General features: G+C 44.3%; 2 protein-coding genes across 2 annotated transcripts in view; one reads left to right on the forward strand and one right to left on the reverse strand.

The window, feature by feature from the left end:
* Positions 1–455: 455 nt before the first annotated feature.
* DACT2 (dishevelled binding antagonist of beta catenin 2) lies at positions 456–13,934 on the reverse strand. The gene is made up of 4 exons (XM_072332005.1): positions 13,516–13,934; positions 7,960–8,092; positions 6,307–6,594; positions 456–3,095 (listed from the first exon to the last, which is right to left on the reverse strand). Exons 1-4 carry the CDS (start codon positions 13,741–13,743, stop codon positions 1,300–1,302), a joined length of 2,445 nt encoding a protein of 814 aa, XP_072188106.1. The 5' UTR covers positions 13,744–13,934; the 3' UTR covers positions 456–1,299.
* A 1,342-nt stretch (positions 13,935–15,276) lies between these two features.
* Positions 15,277–16,867, forward strand: part of LOC140250365 (sulfotransferase 6B1-like) — a 30,259-nt gene continuing 28,668 nt past the window's right edge. Inside the window, exons 1-2 of the mRNA XM_072333060.1 lie at positions 15,277–15,358; positions 15,461–15,663. Coding sequence (XP_072189161.1) covers positions 15,482–15,663 — 182 coding nt within the window. The 5' untranslated portion in view covers positions 15,277–15,358; positions 15,461–15,481. The remainder of the gene's footprint in view (positions 15,359–15,460; positions 15,664–16,867) is intronic.

A 16,867-nucleotide genomic window follows, 5' to 3' on the forward strand; every position in this document is an offset into this window, starting at 1 on the left:
GTCAATTTCAGCTCAACTTCCAGATTCATGTGAAAGAATTAGGACTGCTTGTCTGAATGCAAAATTATCACTTCATCAGTTTGTTAACTAACTTAAAGCTTCACTTATGTGCCCTCAAGTCCACTCAAAATATGTTGCATGTACAAATGTGTTTTACAGTAAAACTGCATCAGTTTAAGCAAGACACTACTGTCCTCAATATAAATAGTTTTCAAATTCACTCATTTAGAAGCAGCTGCCAAAGTGTACGTTTCTTGACATGGAAGCTGAAAAAGGATCCTGGTTCCTACAAAGATGTAAGCGAAGCTCTAGAAAATAAAGAGCCCCTCTGCACAATGATAATAAAAAGGCTCATCTGTTCCACCAGATGCTTCACACAGTGTCAGCATCTTACATGTCCCAGAACCTTTTACTTACTTTAGATGTAAAAGCCAGACAAGCAGAGTTTTCAAAAGTACATTAAATATTTTTTATTGAGTCTGCAATTTCAGGGACAAAGCTATAATCTTAGTCCCAGTTACCCACACACTGTTGTACCAAGCTCTCCTATTCTTTCGCTCATTCAATAAATGAACAACAACATGGAACATTAGTAAGAGGTGGAACTGAAAAAAAAACAACAACCTCGTACTCTGTTTTGAAAACAGACAAGTCTTATTCTCATTTGCAAACACACTGCCTTTAGCAATAACCATAGCATGTTTATAATGAAGGATAAACTAATTCTCCTGAAGTTCTGGAGATGGTACATGAATAGTTGTCCTGAAAGGAAGTAAAACTATGGAGAGCACTGAGAGCTTTTCTGTATCAGCAGAGTGAAAGGTAAGTGATAAATGCTGTTTTAGACTAGAAAGAATTACTCATAAGAGGGAGGAACGTTCCCAAATCTCCAACTGGAAAGAGCCTCTTAGGAGGCCTTTGTATCTGAGGCTTTTTTCTGTGTATATGGACAAGAGCCTCCATGCAAAATCTTATGGCAGAGGTTGTTTGGACATGTTGTCTCTTACTGACACTTTATTTTTATCACCACGACCCTTCTGCATAGTTACAAAAAAACGAAAACAAAAAAAGGCATCACAATATATACGGATACGTATTTACAGAATAAATGGCAAAAGAGGAAATTAGATACAGTGACATTTATGTCCAGGCATTAACAAACAAAAAGGTCCCTTGTGCCGACTCAGAGGTTGTTCTAAGTTCGTTAAGCAAGTCCTTTTCTCTGCACATCGGTTCTCTTGTTTTGCAAATGAGAGCCAGCAGGATGTCTCAAGGCAAGAAACAGATGCTTGCTCTCCTTTAAACCATGGTCATAACCTTCAGAGAGGCAGGCTGGAATCTCCTAATCTTCTTCTTTAATGCCTTTGAAGCTTTGATGCGGCAGATTTTGGGCACTGGGGGAAGAGGCTTGGAAGAGGCCTGGACAGTCCCTGGTTGTCTGACCGATCCTTCAGGCCAAATCAGCTCGCTTTCATCCCCCTCATCGTAGTCAAGCGCAAGGCTGCTGCTGTTACTGCTGTCATCGGAATCACTTTCACTGGACTCACTGTCCCCAAAACGATTAGCTGTGAAATCGCTGACCTCTCCTTCGCTTGTTTCTGCGATGGTGGAGTGGAAGAGGGAAGCACACTCTGCTGAGTACTCAGAATGGTCTGATTCGCTTTTGGCATAAGCTCCATGGTGATGACTCTTGGGGCGAGCCCTCATACTGACAGTGCGCAGGACACCGGCTCTCCTTGCCGGTTGCCTTGGTGCCCCTACACCAAAGCTACCAGAGAGGCTGGCCCCATGGGTCTTGGCAGAGATCTCCACCGTGGACTGCCATTTGCGTTGCTTCTTCTTGTTGGTTGTGTCTTCACAAGGTGCTTCAAGGGAATAAAGTGTGTTGGCAGAAGCTCTGTAGAGCTCTGGCCTGGATGACACAGTGGGGAGCCTGACCTGCACAGGGAACAGGCTAGACTCTGAGCACGACCTGCCGGTCACATCACCAGAGTATGAAGGCCTCCGGGCAAGGCTCTTCGCTCCGTGTGGTCTGTGGGGCTGATTCCATTCAGCAGGCAGCCTGGGAGCGCCGTGAGTCCCTCTCGCCTTTTCCACATAAAAGGTTTGTTTCCCAGGACGTAGTACCTTTTCACTGTTTCTCCTCTTTATCTTCACTGCCTTTGTTTTGGAGCTGGCAAACTTGACTCGGACTTGGTGGGATTCTGCAGGGACAAACTGAGCGTGGACAAACTCACCCCGTGCTGCTCGCTCCTGACCTCCAGCGTTAGCCATTTTGGCACTGCCACATTTTTTGAGGGGCAACTTTTTAGGTGGGATGGCTTTAGCATTCCAGGTACAAAGGCTGGAGTCCTCCTGGCACAGCTGAGAGCATGATGAACTGTGCTCCAAACTGCTCTCCCTTGCTTCTGCCAGGGGAGAGCCCCTTGCTGCAGACTTGGCAGGATAACAACTATTCACAGCTGATGGTTCTGTGTCAGGGAAACTGGACGGCTGTTCTTCATTCACACAGTGCATGGCCTCCTGCAGCTTGGCACATTCCCCCTCTGGCAGCTCTCTCTGCAGCTTTCCTTCAGCTTTGTTACTTTCCAGAGAACTTGCTTGTTTTTCCAGCTGGCTACTGCTGCTGTTAATTTTCACTCCACCGGCAGTGGGAGTTATAATTAGTCTCTGGTGCATTGTGGCTGGCTGGCTCTTTGTTGAAACCCGCTCATTGGCATCAGCTCGATTGTTCCCTTTGCATCTTGTCAGCTGCAGTAATTTATTGATGTAGCCCCCTGGCTTGGCTTCAGTGGTTGGCCTAGTCCTGATCAAGGTGGGACCTGTCACACTAGGCATGGGTTTGCTGGGGGAAGCCTGGAGGTCTGCTTCTGTGGACGTCCCCATTAGGGAGAAAAGGGGACTCTGTAAAGCCACTGCATGAAGGGGGCTTGGGTAAGGGTACACATCAATGCCATTCTTGGAGACCAAGTCATTCTGGAACTTGGGGTCCACGCTGAGCAAGTGCAAGTCTGCGTGGCACAGAGGCGATGAGGATTTGGGATCTGTCTCTTTCTGAAATCTAGCATCTGCTGGAATGAGTCTTTCCAAGTCACCTACACAGTGGATGAAAATAAATAACCCAATTAAATCACAGACAATTACACTCAAACTGGCTTATGTTAAAAACACTGTTTCAGAGGGATGTGCTAACTTTTACTAAAATCAGTAGCACCAGTGCAGAAAATAGTTTCAGTCCTCCAAGAATAGCAAATTATCTTAAAGCTTTGGCAAAACAAAGATTAGAGCACATTTTATCGCCAATGATAAAACTAATGACTTTCCAGGAAATTTTAATTGTCCTACTTAGATGACAGTAAATCTGTGTATATATATAAATGTTCTAGAATTTCACAGACCAACAGGAATACGACAACGACAGAAAGTTATTTTTATTACTTAGTAGAGGTGAAAAACGAATTCAGCAACCGTACAGCCTGAAGCTAAATGTCAGGTAAAATTATTCAATGCAACAAATAGCGATTTTTCATACTCTTTCCCCAGAATGGGATAAAGACATCCCATGGCTAAATGACTTCTTAAAAAGCTCTAACTCAGAAAGAAATTCCTGATATTTCCAGCATACAAAGAGTTAATGGTGTGTGTGCATATAAATATGTATGCATATATAAATAAATAAGCAGTTATATTGTAATTCTAGCTTCTCCTCCAACCCTTTTATCATGTGTTTTGGAAAAAAATCTGAAGTACTGAACCAGCCGCTTTAGGAGGACTTTAACAGATACCAGGTTACAGCGCTTCTGAGCCTTTTTGTGGCTGGAAGCTGTAATGTCCTACAGACTAGAGTGATGCGATTCTACTTTTCTTCAGCCCAAAATCTAATGAAACTTCCTAACTAGATCTGTAATATAATTTGCTATCATTGCCAGCCCCATGCCTTTCTCAAGGAACTTGTTTCAGACTCAGACTTCTGGGAACATTTAATTCTATAAAAAAGTATTCAGAGTTTTTACTACAAGGCAGAAAATTGGGACTGCTGTAATTCTGTGTATGGATTTTTAGTAAGTCTACCTTAAGTACACAGAAAAATGGACTAAGAAATCTTATTTTGACATAAAAGATATCTAAGGGCAAGTTATGTTTGACTGCTGCACCTCCCTCTTAGGAACATTTCCTATTCTGTGAGAACCAGGTTGTGTTTCAGGAGCAGGACTGCTCCATATGGACAAGTCTGCCAGTAGAATGCTATGCTGGTATGTCACCTCCGGTTCTAAGAGTGCTGGAACTGTCTGCAGTTAGCTTGGATTTCTTGGTACGGCAGTACAGACTGCATTACAAACAAATTCTAAGCTAGCTAATTTCCTGGCTGCTGATTTGTGCTGCCATGAAAGCTGAGCATTACATCCAAACAGATATTTCAGTTACAGTCACTACTTCTGTCCTGTCAGAGGAAGCTTCTGGTAGAATTAAAGTCTGGACTTTTCTGCAGTGTCCTACCTAAGGTGCTCTCAAATCTGCTATAGCAAAGATCAGGATGACGACATCTCACACAATATAATTACATAAGGAACATTCTTTAGGAATGCTTTTTACATTCCGTGCAGCATAGAATTTCCACAAAAAGGTGGTTTGTTCTACCACAAATTGATTTTTCCTCAGCACTGCATTAAAGGGGAAGGCAAAACTCAAACACATTTTAACTCAAACAAAGCATGCCTTTGGGTAACAGAAATCCAGACTCATTACAGTGAGATGAGAAAGCATCAGGATCACAAGCTTTTCACAAGAATAACTTATTCCACTACAAAGTGAACAGCTATGTTAAAATTCAAAGAAGTGACTCAGCACTGTAAACAAACCAGGAAAGGGTTAAAAGAAAGCTGTGCTTGTGGTATATTAGCAAGCTCTCCTGCTGTCACTGAAAGAATGGGCAACCTGCTTGTACCTGTAGTTACCAGTGGGGGCAAGCTAAGGACAGGAAAAGAGAATTTCTTCCAATTTCCAAATGATGCTTTCCTGAAGTAACATCTTGACTCACTTCTCTGAAACATGGTCAACTTTGCAGGAACTGTTTTTTCAAGATGAGATGGAAGCAACAATTCCACTACTTATGGTTCTCATGTTTAAAGAAAGAAGAGGTTGTACCCAGGAAGAAAGGAGTAGGAGGCAGGAAAGGAGAACTATTGGAGGTCTGTATCCTCACCCTGTCCCCATTAACATCAACTACCCCTTATTTCTACTGGCCTAGCTCCATATCCAAAACTCATACAAAGCCCCATTTGCTAAGAATAAAGTGTTGCAACAGCAAGTCTGCAATCTGAACATGGAAAGTATAGACCATTAAGACCAGCTCCACTCATTAGCATCTGAGAAGGCTTGAGAAGACTGTGCTTCTATGTTGCAGTTTACCATAATCACTTCAGGTGCAAAAATCACAGGGCCACTGTACCTGAAAAGACACTGTCTATGGCTTCACTACTTCTGTAATGGAACTGCCTCACATCTGGTTGGGTCACCCAAAGAGCTGCTCTAACACAAAGCTGTTCGGAGGCCATGCAAGGACTCAAAGTGAAAAGTAATATGATGCCACTTAACAACTCAGTAAACAAGAGAATCAGAACATTACAATGTTCATCCATTACCTGTAAAGGTGTGACATAAATTCATAATTGATCCAGAATTAGGGTCAAGTCTGGTTTCTAGATGGTTGATTAACATTTGGTGTTTGTTATCCCTAACTGTACATAGTAAATTATGAAAAAGAATATTGCAAATCCATGTTAGTTTCAATAAATATAGCCTGGAAATAGAGTCTTATCATACTCGTTTTAGAACACGTTGAGAACACAGACATTAAGTCTAGAAATGGCTATTTCTCTTAGAATTTGCCGTAAAATCTTTCTTGGTAAAACTTAACAACTCTAATACTGAATTCACCTCATACTTTTCATATACCCTGTACTTTCACACAAGGCATTTAAAATACGCAATTTTTCTAATTTCAGAAGCAGGTAAATTAAAAAGTTACCTAGAAATTCATTACAATTTTACCTCATGTACTTAGATACTTTTCCATCTCTAACTGCATATGACTTTGTATTTGTTACTGTTTGAAAGTATCCAAGTAAGAGGCAAGTGAAAGTGGTGCACTAAATGGCTTGGCTTTGTGGTTTCAATTAATTCTTACTTTGTGTATTTAAAAAGAGTGCTTTATATTGATTACACTAGTGGCTGTATATGGCTCTAAGAGTAATAATGAGGACTTTGACCTTCTCTTGAATGAGTACCAGTTCTGCAATTGATTACCTGTGGAAACTGGCCTCGGTCTAGACCTGGCAGGAGTCCCAGAAACGTCCGTGCTAGCTGTAATTCGACATCCATCGCTGACATAGGCTCCCTGCTGTTGGAAGCTGGTGTTGTGCACAGTAGTTTCATCTGCAGACTTGGGTCGGTAATCAAACACACTGAGCCTCGCTTTAGGGTGTTGAGAGCTGGGCAAGAGACTGGTGTGGGAGGAGGAGATGGACTCACTGTACACAGAGGTACAAGAATTGGAGAGTGAGCAAGAACCACCATCGCTCAGGTCGTAGAAGCCTGCAGAGTTTAAATAAATAAGAAAACATTTCTGAATTACAGTCACTAAGTGGAAGAAACAGAGAAGATAAATCTCCATTTGCTATTTGCCATAGATCTAAATTCGTGATAATTTACTTGGGTAATTTTTGCAAAGGCATACTCCAGATCAGTTACGTTTTATTGGGCTTCTGCATATTTACTTTGTCCCTGAGCCAGCTCAGCATGGACATGCACATTTAGTTCTGATGGCGAGACAGGGTTAAGTGTAGCACCATCATGCTCTGTTCCTCATTGCGGAATGTCTTCGGTGTATACTACGCTACTGGTGTAAAACAGGACCATCATACACTGTTGTAACCTGTGGTAGGTGCATACAGGCAGAGTTTGCTTAGGAAAGTAGATGAAAGCTAGCCTGTGCTCAGGTAAAATAAACAGCAAAGAATGCACAAAGAATACACTCACAGAAACTTGTACGCTTTACAGCTACAGCAAGTATTATCCTGCAGATCCATATGCATACCCATATCAATATAAAATGCACGACTGAAAACTATTGGAAGAACTAGTTAGTGGTAAGATTCTTCATTTCTGCTCAGCTGTTTGTAACACTTGAGGAAAGTATTCATATTTAACGTTTACATATGGATCAGGCATTACAAGATTTTCCCACATAATGAAAGCTTTCAAGAGTTAGAAAAAAATCTTTCCTTGTCTCAGTGAAGACTAAAGGCTTTTCAGAATTTAAGAGGTGTTCCCACTGTCACAGACCAGATAACAGAAACTGGTTATAACATTCCAGTTATAGAAGACTGAGGACCAGCTCTCCACGTGAATCAGACCAGAAACCTGAAACTGCATGTTTCTCCGTCTGTGCAAACTTGAGTCATCGAACTTCTGGGTTGTATTTTTCTCAGTGTCTTTTAATAAAGTTGTTTCATTTTTCTATAAATGATGAAACATTCATTAGCGGTAATGATCTTCAAGGCTTCAGTTAGGTTCGGGATGTTGTAAATTCAAGCAAAGTACTGACTTGGATGTTTGTCTCCTTTTCTACCAAGTACTCCAGCCACTTTGCCATTCTCTACTGGTAATGAATAAACAAATCTGTATCTTTCTTCTTCTTCTGTTCGTGGATATCTTTTATTTTAATCAAAAAATTCCATTAAAAAATACTGTTGAGTCAAGCAGCATTTGCCAAGTAAATTCACTTTTCAGGAAATTTCCCATCACCTCTGTGTGTGCACTCTATGCCAGATCACTACCTTCCACCTGAGCCCTGGCACACTGTTTCTGACCAGAACAAAAAGAGTTCTACTCAGCAGGTAACATCCTCAGTTCTACCCATACCACATCCCTGGAAATAAATGACCAAGTGCACATTACCTGAGCTGGGGCGGCTGTCGCTGTCCAAGTATTCACTGGAGGTCTTACTGACATCCAGTTTCAGCTCACTTATTCGCTGGTCAAGCTGATCCAGGTGGCTTTTCAAGCCGACATCCTGTCTCCTCAAGCGAGACTGTTCATAAATCAAGAAAAGAAAGGGAAAATGAAGAATAATCACAGTTAGTATCTCAGCAGAAAAACATGAATTCAGGCCATCTGTGCTGGACAGATACTGCGCTCAAAGTATTTTGCCTAGCTAGGGACTGTTGCAATTGGCTCTCTGTTGTGAGAGTGACATAATGGGCAAGCACAATATGTTTTGTATCTCAGCATATATTGCCCAGCCGAATGTTTTCTCATAATTTATCACTTTGAATATACTATTTTAACCTTTTTTGTTTCTTTTCTATGTTTGTTATACCTATGGCAGGGACTGTATCACTAAGCAGGATGGCAGTCTTTTCACTAATTAACATATGATGTATGTACTGCATTTTGCTGTACGCTGCCTCTGGGCAGTGGATGAGATAAACACTTTGAATTTCCTGAAAGAACTCTAAGATACTTTCTGATGAAAGGAAATTACTGTGCATAGGTACATATTCTACTAGCACATGAAGTACAGTCAGCATACTGAATTCTGCAAAACACTTACTCTGATGACATCTCCTTATAGTAGAAAGATCACGTTACACAAACTGTGCCATCTATGTTGCTGAAAAATTCCCTTGCACATCTCATGGCGAGCTACTTCCACACGTTTTATCCAAGGAGAAGTTAGCATTTGAATTCTGCTGTGAAAGTGACTGTATTTAAAATAAGAGAAGTCTCAACCTTGAAAATAATCCTTCATAAGCCAACAACATGGCCCATTGCCTACTGCAGTCCCTGACCAGGCTGCTCTGAAATAACAGCTCCTGTAGTTGCTTCCCCAACACTCATGCAGTCAGCTTAGTGGGGCAGATGGCCAATCATTACGGTACCAGCCAAAGAACTACAGTTGGTTTCTGTCAAACTTCTCACATGGCACCTGGCAAATTATCTAACCCCAGACGCTATTTAGGCGGCTTATAATTATATCATGCCTAGCCATGCATCCTACAGCACTCTATAGAAAGGTAGTCTCTTGAAGTTGGTCGTAAAACAGTGCTCATAACCTCCATAAGGCCAGGTTTCCATTCAGTAATGGCAAGAAAAACATTCTTCTTGAAACGCTCTTGAAAAGGAACCTTCTCTATGAGTACATTTCGCATTTAAAAGTGTAAATGGCAGGTTTAGCAGCATTTCCCTTATAAATAAATAAATATGTGGGCCCCTGAAAGTATCTACAAAATTAAAGAACGAGCAGAAAATGAAAATCAGTAGGTACGCGTTTTCACCTCCACTTATGTTATGATTATTCAGCTTTTAAGATTTGCATTTTTAGGTTTCTCCCCAGATGCAAACAGAAAAGACAAGGAAAGCAAAGATCCTGCGGTAATCAGTAAATGATTAGAAACTGAGACTCAAACAAAAGGCAAAAGGTAGGTGTCCTGAGTTTCGCAAGGTTGCTGATGTTGAGGAAAAAAACTAAGAAAGTATTTTTTTTTGCACAGTGCTACAGAGAAGTAGAAAACATGACAGACGCAAGAAATAGAGTTCCTTTCTGTTAGTGTTGCACATCTAGAAATGTTTGTGCTCAACAAGTTTGTTACTGCTTCGTAGGAAAACAGGTGGTGATTTTCACACTTCCTGTTTCACATAAACAGAAGGAAGACTGGGATAAAAAGGAGATTTTCTATCCCATTTACATGATGAATGTATGATCTCCTCAATACTTCTTTATTTCCTTTATGGCGAAAAAGCAAAAACATGCCATGCTTCCTTCAATCCCACCTACTCAGGAAATCATGGCTGGAATTAATTGCTTAATGATTAATGTTTTGCCAGCCAATCCTTCAGTCTGTGGTTTCTGATTAATGACGGAGAGGCCACAAGGCTCTCAGGTATTCAAAGATTATTTATTATACCTCCAGGTTGTGTCTGCGCTTTCACAGCATTTTAACCAACACACATGATTTACATCATCATCTTTAACCCTTTTATGGTGTCTCACACCACTGGGTTTTCATGTTTCTGGCAGACTTCATAGCTTTGATCTTTCAGTTAACTCCTTCTGCGCTCCAAGACAAGAAGCGCTTCTCACACTGGTTGGATGAGGACAACTTTTCCAGTGTGTTGCTTGAGGTTGTTATTGTTCTAATAACTACTCAAAGCAGCACCCCGAACAATAAACCCTAAACACACTTTCTCAATTCACAATATGAATTTTATATGAGGCAAAACCTGGCAGGTGGAACCATCTGTTTGCTTTGGGCAACACAGATGTAAAGACTTTGGCACACCGTACAATGCAGGACCGGCCTTTTTAAATCAGTCTGTACTGTTGATGGACTACAGTTCTGGAGAGCCAAACCTGGGATATCATCATACTCTCCCTTTTTCAAAAGGAAGAACACTCTTTGCGAAGCAGGTTACTTGGAGTCAAAGGAATTGGCACCCAAAATCAAGGCACCAAAAAGTACTGGTCATGTTTGACTACTCTGGTCTTCTATTCATCAGTTCAGCAGCAGGGTTTGCAATCTATTGCTGTGGTAGTAGATAAGCACCCACTGATTTTATTAATCGAACTATATCATCATCATAGTATCATAGTATTGTGCGAGTTGGAAGGGACCTTAGAGATCATCGAGTCCAACTCCCGGGATTCGAGCCCTCTGTGTAGCAGAGCGGCACTTCTACCCCCTGCTCCACAGGGGGGATTTGAACCCGGGCCCCCTGGTGTTGCAAACGGGAATTCTACCGCTGCCTTTTTTCTGAACGAAAAAAATATAGCATTAATCTTACCTCAGCCTGTACATCTGAAAATCTATTTACTCTTGGGTGTTTTCTAACTGATACTGCAAAGCAGCCAGTTTCAGAGGACAATTACTCTCACCCATCTCAGACCCTTATTCTGGTGCAAGATGAATCCCTTCTGGAAGCACCTATTTTTCTCAGCTGACAAAACCTTTAAGTTAGTTTAATATTCAGAATATATATAGCCAGGATGTGCAAGATGTTTTCTCCTATTGAAAACTATTCAAAAGAGAAAAAAAAGAATGTGCAAAATGCAAGGTACCAAGTGTATTATTTCCTTTTCATATAGTTTCTGTCCATTCTCTACATTTCCATCACATCACAGGCTTGCAAAACAAAATCACTGGATTTCAATCAAATCAACAAGGTCTCATATTCTCTAGGAAAGAGTGAGAAAGACTGTATGCTGCTGCCTTAGGTGTCTATCCACTTAATGAAAGTGTCACAGACTTCTTTATTTGTATTGTCTGAATTTATTTGCATTTCTTCTTTCTCCTGGGGGGTCACTATTATAGAGTTTGGCCAAGAGACTAGCTTAGCACCTTTGGGATCATTAATGGCATTACATCCACTTCTTTTCCCAGTCTTTACTACAGATAACCACAGTATCTTGCAGCTACCAGAAGAGCCCCTGGCCACTGGAAAAAGAGCCATTTGCTAGGGCAAAATAACCAGTGGTTGCTGGGGCTGCAGAAAGCTTGTGGCCTTGCTGCTTAAGGCAAACATCTGGATAAGCTAACTGCTGAGGAAGAGACGGGGAGGCTGGAGAGACATCCACAAATGGTTCCTTAAGGATTTCATGGCTCCACTCCATTTGCTCCTGCTGGTAGCACTCAACTCCTCAGGAAACTTCTGTGCCTGACTCCTCAGGAAGCCTCTGTGCTTCAGTTTCTTAACTTCCCATCAGAGGAGAAGCCTGGACTGACTCTTACTGATCTTGTATCCTCTGCTTAGAAGCCTTGAGCCAGACCCAGCTGATAAAATTTCCCCATTTTATGTTACAAGGACCAAACATCTATGAATTCAGCTACCACCACACAAAAGCCCAGGGCTGCAACCCTACTTGAAACTTGGATCAAGATACAATGCAAGGCAAAACCATGTTTACATTGTTAATGAGTTTCTCAATTTGAAAGCTTATAGAGCCGTGATCACATACTTCACTGTCCCTGGGCCAAGAACAACAACGATGAAGACATAACACTCCTCGAGCGATGCTGTGCTTTGCATTCCCTGTTGCTTTTAGTTTTAAATTAATTTCCTGCAATCGTGAACAGAATTTTCAAAGGCCTTGACTGCAATATGCTGACCACAAGGCACAAAGGAACTTCTGTGGTCTCAGTTCCTAGGATCTGTGGACAACTAACAGTTCTTTGAGGACCACGTTTTCACTAATGCTTATTTTAGCGTAATGCAAAGTTGAAGTCTGCACCTCTACTTAAATACACGGCTGCGATTTTCAGGGAGAAAAAAGAACAATAGAAGGCTACCGAGATGCCAGACTGGAAGGCTTCCAGCAGCCACAAGTCAATCGGAAGTGCTTTGTACAACAACCTCAGGCATTCACACCTAACCACAGTTTTGTGGAAGAACCCGTCCCTGGTCTGATGCTGTTGTGAATCGCCCCACTCAAGTGTTACCACTGCTTCCCTCCCTAGCGCCCCCAGAAGGTGTTTTCCATATTGCATTGGTACGTACTTCTGAAACCATCCCTCCCCAGCACTAAGATACTCTCACCCTCCGAATTGTGCAGGCCCAAGGGACCATTTCTTCCATTTTATCGTCTAGTTTCTCCCGTGCCCTTGAAAGCCTTCTCAAGTGCCAGTGAAGTAACAGCATCATAGAATCATTACGGTTGCAAAAGACCTCCAAGATCATCTAGCCCTGACAGGATAATCATCTGTTTTCAGATCTTATTTGAAAAATACATAAACAAACGGGTAATTAAAGCACAACAGCTGACATTAAAAAAAAAAACAACAACAATAAATAGCCACTTTGGTCAGAGGTCGTTGGGTGTTTCTGTTAACCCAGCGGCCCCAGAAGGGCAATAAATACTTTCAGTTCTTTTTTTCTTTTGGTTAAACATGTGTACGAAGTGGAGTCATTAGTTAACGTGATGTATGACAGGTAATCAGGCGGCGGCAGCCCACTCATGCTGCGGTTTTTCACTTTAATCACGACAGGGCCTCTACCGTGCTCTCACATCTGGCGGCCCCGAAGGTCTGAGCCAACCTTCACCCCGGCTGCCGCCTGATAGAGCTGCGATAGCAGTGAGCATCCTTGCCGTGTTCACACCTGGATGACAGCTGACAGCAAGCCTTGCACCAACACCGAGAGGGCTCTGCACTGAGATGCAATTGCCCACCTCGGAGATTCAAGCTCTGACTGCCGTTTCACTTTGGAAACTCAGGCTGCAGCGGCGCTCCGCTCCCTCCTCTCATCTCCTCCGCGCAGCGCCGCATCCAGCAGCGCGCCCGGCCCCGCGCAACGCCGGCCGAAGGCTTCCTGCAGCGCCCTCCCTGAGCGGAGCCGCTGCCGACACCGCGCCCAGGTGCGCCCGGCCGTTATAAGGCACGGTTCCCCGCGAGCTCCGGGGGAGGAAATCGTAGCGGGGTTGCGGCGGTGTTTCTTTTCCCGGCACGTCCCGTCTCTTACCAGCTGTTCCTTGAGGGCGGTGAGGGTCGCTTCCAGCCGGAGCTCCTTACTGTGAGCGCGCAGGGGCTGCTCGCCTTCGCCCGCCGGCATAGCCAGGGCGGCCCGCACCAGCTCTCGCTGCTGCTCCCGCAGCACCTGGAGCTCCTGGAGGCCGGCCAGGGCCGCCTGCAGCCGTTCGCCCACCCGGCCGCGATCCCAGCCGCCCGCCCGCGGGGCGCCCAGCAGCATCCTCAGCGCTGGGCCGCGGCCCCGGCCATGGCAGTGAGGCGGCGGGGAAGCGGCGGGGCTGGTCCCGCTTCGGGCCGTGCCTGCGGCCAGGGCCGCTCGCACCGCTCCGTGGCTGACGGCGGAGCGAGTGCAGCGGGTCCGAGGCGGCTCCTGCGGTTTTGGAGGAGAGGTGGGGAAGGGGGAGGGAGGAGGCAGGGAAAGGAAGAGGGCTGCAGCGCCGGGGCTACCTCTTGGGGTGGATACGCCTGGAGAGGGGCCAGCGCCCGTGCGCTGCCTCCTCCCCGCGCGGGGCGGCTCCTGCCTGCCTGCTCCTACCCCTGCCCCGGGGGCAGCCCGCGCCTCGGTCCCCTCCCGGCGGCGGGGAAGGGCAGGGCGTCCTCCCTTCGTCCTCGGGAGGGAGCTGATGAGGAGCTGGGGAGCGCCGGTCCCGGCTGGGACAGAGCACCGTGCCGAAAGTACAGCTGAGTCTGTAGAGCTGGAGTACAGCGGTGTCTCCCTGTGTCCTGGAAGAACGTGCTCGCTGCATGGGGACGTTTTCTGCCTAGAACGTCTCTGAAAAAGCCAGTGTTTCCTTCCACCCTTCAGGCTCTTATGATCCTGGTTGAGCCCTGCCGGTCAAGGTCTGGTCTGGTTTACCTCTCAGCAGTTCTACAACGTGTGTTCAAGACTGAAGGCAGTATGAAAATAGTGTGAGCATGTTAGTGTGGTGAGAGCTCTCAGGTATAAAATTTCCCTTACAAAACGTATGGTACTTGTAACTCCATTCCTTCTCCTGTTTGCTAACGCTTTCATGTTAGGCACACATAAAGGATTGGCACATGTCTCCTTGCTCTCTAGAAACCAGCCTGTGTTACCTAATCACAGGGCACTTGCTATCTAGTATTGAATCTTTAGTCGTTTCTTTAGGAGCATAACAAATATCTATTTTGTGGGTTCAGTGTGTATCTCAGCCTCCCAAAAAGTCACTTTGAGCGCCTGCTGATCATAGTGGGGACTACATGGTGTTTTGTTGGCTACCCTGAAACAGGAAGCATTTGAATCCCACAGAACCTCAAATCATTCAAGGAGATTCTCATAATTTCAGGAAGGTGCATGATTCTCTGCAAAGCAATGAATGCCGTGAATATAACCTGTCTGCCTGTGGTTATCCCCTTTTGTCCCTTTGATGTGTCCTGAAAAGCTAGCATACTTTAATTTGAATGCCACTTGAATTTGCACCGGAATATGAGTTGAGCCTGTTGCTCTGTCCGTTATTCAAAGAAGACTACTTGGAGAACACCATGTGAGGGTGGCCATTTCCTCCTCCAAGACTACAGCCAGCCTAGCTTTCCTGGCAGCAGGCCCTAGCTGTAGAATTGCCAGAAGCACTAGTGCAATGTGAAAACCATCTCCTGCTAGGAGGCCAAATTATTGATGTGTTTGTGCACTGAATCCCATGAAATACATTATATGGCGGTGTCGGTAAGACCAAGCCTTGCCTTAAATATGTTGCTTTTTACATATTTCATGGAGCTTAATGGTCTGGGAGCTGCATTTGCCCTACAAAGTTGATCTACTTCTGAAGGTGTTTGGAGAGATCTTATTCTGACAAGTTTTAGCTGGAACTCCTGAAGAGGTATGACTGACAGTCACAGCCCTGAGGTACTTGGCTAAAGGTTTTATAAAGAGTAAGTATGAATGACGTAATCTGTTTTGTGGCTTTGTTTTTTCCTCCTAGCCCATCTCACTGAAATCCCTTATGCAGAGAAATGCCTCAAAGGACTCAATCTACGAGATGGGAAGAAAAACTGACTGCAAAAATGAGATGGTTTTGAAGGTGCTGGCAAAAGAGAGCATAAAATGCTGCCTCTGGTCAGGTGGAGGGTGGCAAACTACCAGCTGTGCCCCTCATGTGACTAGAATCTTGCAAAATGGCATTGCAGGTATGAGGAGCTGAAGCATTTTCTAAATCACTTGGCTTGGAGTTTGTTTAAACAGACATGCAGCACAGTTTCTTGTTTTATTCAAACTGTATTTTAGCATGTCCAATACAAGTCACACAAATGCCAGTTAGTGTATGGGTGTCCAACATTTGTTTTGCCTGAGCTTCATTGGGTGAGGAAGAACCACTTTGGGCCTTTATCGAAACGGAAAGCACAGCTGCACATTTTTTTTTCCTGTTCACAGGACAGCATTTAGCCAATGTATCCAAATGCTTAACATTATTTGCTGTATCTTTAGTTGGCATTATTAATGATGGCGTGAGGCAGGGACTGGCTGTATTGCAAGCTGTGCTGGGCTTGCGGCGTGGGCCATGAGTTGGGCAAACCTAGTTAGTGTATACTTGCTAGGTGAATTATATACTATGAGGTCATATCTTCCTTTTTTTCCCTCCTTCACTTATCATAGAATCATAGAATTACTCAGGTTGGAAAAGACCTTGAAGATCATCAAGTCCAACCGCAGCCTAACCAGTAGCCTATCTCTTAAAAAACAACCACGAAACAACACCACAACAACAAACCTCTGCTAAATCATATCCCTGAGTACCACATCCAAACGGCTCTTAAACACATCCAGGGATGGCGATTCAACCACCTCCTTGGGGAGCCCATTCCAGTACCTAACCACCCTTTCTGTAAAGAAGTTCTTCCTAATATCCAACCTAAACTTGCCCTGGCGCAACTTGAGGCCATTTCCCCTCGTCCTGTCACAAGTCAGTAGTGAGAAGAGACCTGCCCCACTCTCACTGTAAGAACCTTTCAGGTACTGGAAGACGGCAATAAGGTCTCCCCTCAGCCTCCTCTTCCTCAGACTAAACAGCCCCAGCTTCCTTAGTCTCTCCTCATAGGGCTGATTCTCCAAGCCCTTAACGAGCCTTATTGCCCTTCTCTGGACCTGCTCCAGTACCTCCATGTCCTTCTTGTGCTGAGGTGCCCAAAACTGAACACAGTACTTGAGGTGAGGCCTCACCAATGCTGAGTACAGGGGCAGGATGACTTCCTTAGATCTGCTCACCACACCATTCCTGATACAAGCCAGGATGCCATTGGCCCTCTTGGCCACCTGGGCACACTGCTGGCTCATATTCAGCCAACTGTCGATCAGCACACCAAGGTCCCTTTCTGTCTGGGAGCTTTCTAGC

Source organism: Excalfactoria chinensis, chromosome 3 (genome assembly GCF_039878825.1).
Source record: "Excalfactoria chinensis isolate bCotChi1 chromosome 3, bCotChi1.hap2, whole genome shotgun sequence".
Taxonomy (NCBI): Eukaryota; Metazoa; Chordata; class Aves; order Galliformes; family Phasianidae; genus Excalfactoria; species Excalfactoria chinensis.

Bases quoted from the DNA above. Each gene is read 5' to 3' on its own strand.
- DACT2 (XM_072332005.1), bottom strand. From the start codon at position 13,743: ATGCTGCTGGGCGCCCCGCGGGCGGGCGGCTGGGATCGCGGCCGGGTG. The intron at 6,595-7,959 runs GTAATGTGCACT...TAAACTCTGCAG, and splicing joins CGACAGCCGCCCCAGCTCAG to GCTTCTACGACCTGAGCGAT. The intron at 3,096-6,306 runs GTAATCAATTGC...TCCACTGTGTAG, and splicing joins ACCGAGGCCAGTTTCCACAG to GTGACTTGGAAAGACTCATT.